The 8,034-nt window shown below is 53.2% G+C and overlaps 1 protein-coding gene across 2 annotated transcripts; it reads right to left on the minus strand.

Annotated features, from left to right (window-relative positions):
- Positions 1-997: 997 nt before the first annotated feature.
- Positions 998-7,301, minus strand: LOC125514220 (protein Brevis radix-like 2). Of its 2 annotated transcripts, none has more exons than XM_048679508.1 (7): positions 6,870-7,301; positions 6,291-6,431; positions 4,635-4,819; positions 2,225-2,670; positions 1,992-2,130; positions 1,479-1,897; positions 998-1,374 (listed from the first exon to the last, which is right to left on the minus strand). In XM_048679508.1, exons 3-7 carry the CDS (start codon positions 4,737-4,739, stop codon positions 1,296-1,298), a joined length of 1,188 nt encoding a protein of 395 aa, XP_048535465.1. In that variant the 5' UTR covers positions 4,740-4,819; positions 6,291-6,431; positions 6,870-7,301; the 3' UTR covers positions 998-1,295. The 2 variants fall into 2 exon arrangements, with proteins under 2 accessions (XP_048535465.1, XP_048535466.1); XM_048679509.1 differs by lacking the exon at positions 6,870-7,301 and adding an exon at positions 6,524-6,742.
- Between the last annotated feature and the right edge of the window lie 733 nt (positions 7,302-8,034).

Consider the following 8,034-nt stretch of genomic DNA (forward strand, 5'->3'; position numbering starts at 1 on the left):
TTGATCGCCCGCTCGGATTAGGTAAAGTGTCGCCGCAACTAGAGGCAAGTTAGGGAGACGAGTGGCTAATGAAGGGGTGGTTGGAGTAGGAAAAAAGGACAGAGGGAGAAGGAAAGGCTCAATGAAAGTGTGTTTTTACTTTCTAGTCTCGGGCTCACATGCACCCGGATAAACAGTAAAATCCAAAAAAAATATTACTGAAAATCTAAAAAAAACTATGTTTTTAGATAAACACTGATGAATGTTTGAATTGCATGTGAATTTTTGTTATGAAATCACATTCGTGGATGTGTGGGAAAAAATAAAATTAGTGCTTGAAAATGATACGAAATCTTTTTGAAGTATAGATTCTGTTTTAATAGCCCAGACCTCCACAAATGCCATTACATCACAAATTCTTGCACGCAGCTGAAACAGTCAATCAATGTTTATATTAATTTTTGTTTCAGATTTTAGATTTTTTTGTTATTTCCCCCTTCAGCTTTTACTGTTCATATGTGAGCATGTGAGCTCGAGACTAGAAACTCAATGTCCATGCCACATTTCTACCAATATTACTATTCATCATCCAAGGTGCAGAATAACTTATTCTTCACTCGAGGTAAACTTTCGATCACTTCATAAATAAATTACGTTTGGAATACAAATATTTACATTCATATTGATTCACTACGTAAAATTTGGTATAAGAAAACAGAAAAAGGTTATAAGACCATAAATATCGTATTTTATGTATGTTTTACACTATGTTTTTACATTCGTAATTTTACGTAACATAAAATATTTTTTACGACGAGTATATATTTTCTTACGTTCTCTTTTTACGTATGAAATAAGACACAATTTACGAAACCTAAAAATACGATTCATTGATGCCTAAATAGAGAGGGGGTGAAGAATAATTATTCCTCACCCAGGGTGATATATATTTTGCCTGTTTCTTACCGTTGTGAAGTTCATGTGAGATTTAAACAGATCAAAGTTCACACAAAGCAGGTAAAAAAAGAACAAAGAAACAAACGAATCACACTGTTCAGCAAGATACAAACCGATCCAAAAAAAGGAAGAACCGGTAACTGTCCGGTAAACACATTTTACGCAAGGCGCAGCAGCCTGAACCATCAACCTGCCGCCTCTCAAGACGAATGAACTAACGGCAGCACTAGCTTTAGTACAGTATAAGTATCACACCATCACCATCACTCTAACCTACGAGGCCCCCCTGGACCCGAGTCACCTGACGTACGTACGTGTTAGCTGGCTGCTTCAGTTCAGTGTGCCTCGGTCGCTCGTCGCTACAGATACTGCGTGTGTATCCGGTCCCGGTTCTGCTCCCACCACACCTTGGCCCGCTCCTCGCCGAACCGCTCCCGGCTGCAACCACACACACGCACACCATCGGTCGGGTTAGTCGAGTTCACGTGAGCGCGCGAGATTCGGCAGCAGCAAAGGTGATGGTCGGCCAGCGGTGGGCGTGCCTGAAGCGGACGCGGCGGAGCTCGCGGGTGCCGTCGCCGAGCTCGCGGATGGTGATGTGCACGCCGGGCTCGTCCTGCTCCACCCACTCCGCCGCCTCCAGGTCGCTCGCGTTGCTCACCGACACGGACGCCTCGTCCAGCGACGACGTCGTGGCGCGCGACGGGTCGTAGGGCGCCGGGGCGCCGGCGCTCGACGGCATCGACGACGCGCCCGCCCCCGCGGCCGAGTTGAGCATGTTGAAGTGGTGCGCCCACACGTGGTCCGACGGGTCCGGCACGGCCGTGGACGGGTGGCACGCCGCCTTGTATGACGTGGTCCGGGTGATGGGCCGCTCCCTGCTCGCCGCCGTCGCGGACGGCGGCGGCAGCACCACCGGGCTCTCCCTCGTCGAGCCGGCGCGGGAGTAGAATGATTCTCTCTGCTTGCAATGCAAACCCACGGTTTCAAATCATGATCAGGACACGGATGAAACGAGAGGACGACGTGGAAATATATGGCGGCCGGCGACTGACCTGCATGGCGTCGTCGATGGAGGACGACGGCGTCGAGAGGCCCTGCTGCCGGAACGTCTGCACGTTGTACAGCTCCACCACGCGGTCGTAGTTCTCGCCCCACCACCGCTGCGCCTCCCACTTGTTGAACATCTCCCGGCTGCATTTTTTTTATGTTGCTTCATCAGTTCATCACTATCACTCAGTCTCTGCTCACGATACCGGCATCGAAGCATCGATCGATCGGCACAAACCTGAAGCGGATGCGCTTGAGGTCGTTGCCGGCGCCGCCGGGGATGGAGACGAAAGTGATGTGCACGCCGGGCTCCACCTGCGCGGTCCACTCCCTCGGCACGCGGTCTTCCTCCAGGACGACGGCCTCCTCATCGTCTTCGTCGTCCTCGGCCTCCTCCCCGATGCTCGGTATCCAGCTCGCGCTCGGGTTCCTCGCGTGCGGCTGGAAGCCATGGTTGATCTTGGGCATGTCCCACGTTGTTGACGGGGCGCCCGCGCTCGACGTTGTTCTCGTGTAGCTGTACGCCTCGCCGGCCCCGTCGGACGTGAAGCCCGAGTCGTCGATGATGCCCGGGTACGCGGCCAGCCGGCTGGAGCGGTGGAAGCGGTTGCCCCTGAAAGATGGGCTCCCGGTGGCCTTGTAGTGCTTGCCGGAGCCGGAGAACTTGAGCACCATGTCCTTGAGCTGGAAGCACATTTGCAGGAGCTCCGTCAGTCAGCCAGATCACCAGTTAATGTAATGTAATATACTCATAGCAGAGAAGACAAAATATCAATTGTGACTCGAATTAGTAGCAGCATATAGTACTAGAGAAGGGAACGTGTTATAATTAATTAATTGTTAATTCTACTCGATTAGGACCCAACAAAAGAACGGACGAAAGGAACGCCGTGTTAGCTTGCCGGGGTGTAGCTGAATATTCAGACACACATTTCTTCAAACAATATCACCAAGTACATCAGTGTCGCGAATATATTTCGCCTCGCAATCAAACGTCTCGCTCTAGTGTGATGCCATCCATCACGGTTAGTACTTTCTTTCTTTTTTATGAGAAAATCTCTCTCTCTCTCTCTCTCTCTCTCGCTCTCTAGACACCACCACTACCACATTTGGGGCATGGTATCACCTAAGCATCGGGAGCGCTTGATATTTCCCCCCACACACGTCCATAATGAACGGCTCCGCCCAACCCAAGAGCCACAGGGAGGAATCATCATGATCACTTTTAGGTCTAGAATGTGCCCTAATCTTGTTCCCGAGATCAAGCATCAAGATCGTGCCTACTGCGCGATAATTCATCAGTCTTTAAGCAAAGCTTCAATCATAACAGCGGGTGTTTAATGATAGATGCCGTTGTTGTAACTAGTGGTAGTAGGAAACTAACCACGCAGCACATTTTCGCCTAGCAGAAGCCTAGAAAGCACAAAGGAACCAAAGGCCAAGCGCACCACCGTGCCCTAATTAGTCCAGCGAGGACATCTTTGGTCTGAAGCAAGGAACAAATAAGCACTTGCGTACTACTACTCCAAGACAAAGCGGCACCGATCATGATCAGCCAGCGGGGAGGCTCCCATAATGCATGCCGTGTGTTGCCTAACGTTTGTACTTTAACTGATTGCAAAAGCCAAAGCGTGCAGGAAGCCAAGGTGTAAGGAAAGGACAGTGGTAAACACTCGAGGGGTGGCATGATAACGCAGAGAGGATGATGGATGGATGGTGCAGGGAGAAAGAGGCCCGGGCCGGGCCTAACTCTGAAGCCTAGCCTTGCGACCAGGCCCATGGAAGGACCACGGAATGAGTGATGCTACTACGGGCTACGGCCCACCTTTATTCCTTGCGTGAGCAGCAACACACACATTTGGAACTCGTATTATAAAAGAAAAGATAGAGAGAGTATTATAGTATTGGCTTGGAAGAGTAAAGCCAAGGGTTAAATCAACCAAAGAGCGGCTTTCCAGGATGGAAAGGCCCCATTAGCATCTCCCATCATGTGTGCTTCGCCATACCTTTCTTCGGAGCAAAGAGGACGGACGGACGAACAAGCAACGGTACCAAGTGCGAAAGGCGGAGAGGGGAATGCGGGGAACAAAAGAGACGAGAACAAATCCCATCCTTGCGCACAGCGCCCCAACCCAAGCCTGGGCGTTCCGGTGCGGGGATCGATCTAGGAAAAGCAGGCGCTTATATTCCCCTGGGCCTTGACCGACTTTGTGACCCAAGAATGTTTGGAAATGTGAGGACACTGCCATCCATCATGTACTACTAGCTCCCACTTGGACGCCGTTCTCCCGCTTTTCATTTGAAAAAAACTAGACTGGAATGCTGTGTACTGTGTAGTACTCCTATGTGTAGTGTATTGCTGTGCTCCCTCGTGTTCTTTTTCAAATGTCAGGGACGACATGCATGGTGGCGGCGAGTAGTTGCAGAGCGCATTCAAATCGACTGATCAATGCATGTAGTACGTACGTGGTACTCTCTGCACGAGCAGAAAAAGCAGAAGCCATGGTGGGCGCTAGCTTAGCTTATAGCTGTTCTTCCTCGGGATACCGAGTTTATTTGTTGGGATGCAGCAGCAGAACACTAAGTGAGTAGGTAAAGATGCAGGTACGTAGTACTAGCCACTACTGCACGACGGAGTACATACATACCTGTGAGGTGAGGGACTTGCCGGCGTCCCTGCCGTTGGGTGCGCCGACAGCACGGGAGCCGTCCTCCCCACCGTCCTTGGTCGAGCAGGCGATGCATGCCAGCATCTTCGCTTCTCCCTTTCACGCCCCGCCGGCCACTCGATCGCCTGCTTCTCCCCTGCTCTGCCTAGGTAGACTGGATCACACTGCATAGCAGGTATATATAAACGATTGTTGGTCAGTTGATGCTTATCTTGAGTGACACCAAGCTTCACGCAAAGGAAAATGCAAATGAAAGGTACTATGAGTGGTTAAGAAGCTCCGGTGCAGCCGCCGGCGGCATGTGTAAAGGGTCTGTCTCTTCTCGGATGAAATGAATGAATATTTCTGCATCGAGCTTGTACTACGTGGCACCGGGCCCGTACGAGAAGCACATGAGCAGGGCCATGCACGTTTGGGCGAGAGAGCGCGCGGCCGGCATAAATTCCTGGTGAGTCAGTCAGTCAGTGCCGGCGACGTGCGCGCGCCGGCCACCCTAGGCCTAATGCATGCCGCTCTGGCCTCTGCCGCAGCCTTTGGGGCCTCCTTAAACGCGCGCACGCGGACGGACAGCAACCGCACGTCGCGCGCGCGCGGGCAGCCACAGCCCACAGCCATCGCCGTACGGGCGCGGGCGGGCACCCGCAGTGCCTATCGGGAGAGCGCACGCGCGCGCGACGGGCCCCATGCATGTGTGCACGCGCCGGGGTGGGCGCCCGGGCATAGGAGCTGCAGCTAGCTAGCCCCGTCCGTCCATGTCCGCTCTGGCTGCAGGCACTGTCGCTATGCCATGTCTGTCTCGTGGAGCTGCCCCGCTAGGCCCTGCGCGGTAGGGGCGCCACGGAGCAAGGAACCGAGTCAATGCGGCAGCGTAGGAGGCTGCTTCGTACCACAGGCTATTTGACAGAGAGCAGCGGCCGGTGGTGCAAGGCCGGTAGGTTGATTGCATGCATGGATCGGTGATAGGGTGATGATGGTGATAGGGTGACACCGGATCGATGCTGGATGCTGCGCGCTGCGAGCCCGCCACCGGTGGGATCGGCGGGCTTTCCAGAGCGGAGGGGTGGGCTCGGTACTCGGTAGAGTGTTCATTCAAGTTCTACGACGGGCCTCATTTATCTGCGCTGCTGGACACTGCCGCAAGTACAGCGTGCGCAGAGAAGGTTCCGCGTAGATCTTGTGTAAGTGTATATCATCGCTGGAAATGATTCTCGCAAAAAAAGAAACAGTAACAATAAATTAACAGTGGTAGAACAACTACAGCCTGCCCTCTCCGTATGTCGATCCCTGTCGCTCCTCTGTCAGCTAGCTTGAGAGAGGCGAACAAGGGACCTGATGGATGCACATATTGCCCGGATAGGCCCATGAGGCCCTTTAAGGCCCAGGGCCCCGAGGAGGTTCTCGGTCACTGCCAGTGGACCCCAGTAGAAAAATCGAAATGCAAACCTACATCACAAATCCAACATCGCCACTACCCCCGCTAGCTAACGTAACAGCGTGCCATCTCAGAGAAGATGAGGATAACAGTGCCACGCAGAGATTTAAGACCAGCTATCGTGCCGTTTCTAAGCAGAAGCTGATATACAGTACGAGCCATGAACGGATATGCATAATGCCAAATGAAGGCAGCACACTTACCAGTTCCGCAAACGTCCCGATCGATCGCAGCAGCGCTTCCGGCCACGCGGCAACAGTGGTGGCGTCCGTATCCCCCCCTCGCTCACTGCTGCATCCTTTTTTGAGTGGTCATCTCACTGCTGCCTCTGACGCCGAAATGATCTGAAGATTGAACAGGGGGAGGAAGCGGATTATACTCCACTTACACTTAGTATGATGATGATGATGATGATGAGGCAAGTGTGCGACTAAACTCGAAGGTTCGGTGTGCGAATCACCACGAGCCTCCCCCGGTAAAGAAACGGAGGAGGGGGAGGAGGAGGAGGAGCACTCATTGGTGCGAGAGGGCGTCCACGCCACGGGAAAAAGGCAACAGTGGGAAACAATGGGATTGCCCCCCGAATGGATGGATGGACCCAGGAGAGGCTGGAGATCTTAATGATCAACGCCGCAACGAACTCGATGGCATGGCGCCCGGTAAAAAGAGAGAAGGCAGACCGAAATGTCCTAGAAAAAGAAGGAAAAAACAGAGCCGGAATGCGAAGCCAAGACGAACAAGATCTTCTCGGGAAAGGGAAAAAAAGAAGAACTTGGGAGTACCTTCTTCTTCTTTCCTCTTCTTGGCCGCTGCCTCCGCTCTGCCCCTCTGGTGAAATGCCCGGTGGAGCAGACTGCGGACGGATCCTCGTAGGCGCGCGCGGGCGGGCGGGCCGGCGGCGGAGGGGCAGGATCGCCGCGGAAACGACACCGCGCGGCAGAGCTTTCGGCTGACGCAGCCCTCTCGAGCAACTGACGAGGAGGGAGTTTATTTTCTTTCTAATTGTTTTCGCGAGAGGGGAGCAGAGGGAGGAGGGAGGAAGCAGAGAGGGTGCTGGTGGGGGCGGGGGGTGGGACGGGATCCCCGGATTCGCTCCCGGCCGTCTGATCCGCCCTGGAAATCGAGCGAATGCCGCTGCCAGAGCACGCGCACGCCGACCCAGCGCTGTGCCTCCCCGAGTATTTATATAGGGGCCTCGCCTCCGCCCCGCCCCGGCGAGGTCGGTCGGTCGGTTTTCAGGCGATCCGCGCCGTCCGTATCGCCCGCGTGGATGCGTGGCGTGCCGGCACCGTGGGACGGATTCGGGTGGGCCGCCCGTGCTCCCCCCGCCCCGTTATCCACGCATGGCGCCCTACGTGACGTGTTTGGTGCTAAAGTTGCGCAGGTGCGGGGCGCGTGACGGACCGCCGTGGCCGTGCTGCTACACGGCGGTCGGGTTGGGGGTCTCGCCGAGGCGGCGCGGCCGTGTCGTATCTGCCGGCCAGCCGACGGGCCGGCGCGCCCTTTGCTTAGCCTGAGCTTGACGCCATTGGGAAACGGGACAGGTTGTTGATTGTCGGGGAATCTGAAAATCACGTCAAATCGATCGCCGTAGTATTCAGTAGTACTCCCTCCGTTCCAATTCCACGACGAGTAAATCAGAACGGAGGGAGTACTACTGTACATGAGACTACGCACAATAGAAATAATATAGATAGTAAAATCACACGTAACTAGGTTAAATAGATGATGTGGCATACAATAGATGAAGAAAGAGATGAAAGTGATAACATAACTAATTATTACTAGCATGAATAACATCACATATCAAGACAAGATGTGTCTATAGCCTAATAAATGAAGTGCTCTATGTTACCACACATATGTTACTTCCCACTATAGATGTAGTAATATAGAGTAGTAACAAGAGCATGTTACTAGTTTATATTACTATCCATTATGGCTAGT

The sequence above is a fragment of the Triticum urartu genome, chromosome 6 (assembly GCF_003073215.2).
Source record: "Triticum urartu cultivar G1812 chromosome 6, Tu2.1, whole genome shotgun sequence".
NCBI classification, from domain to species: Eukaryota; Viridiplantae; Streptophyta; class Magnoliopsida; order Poales; family Poaceae; genus Triticum; species Triticum urartu.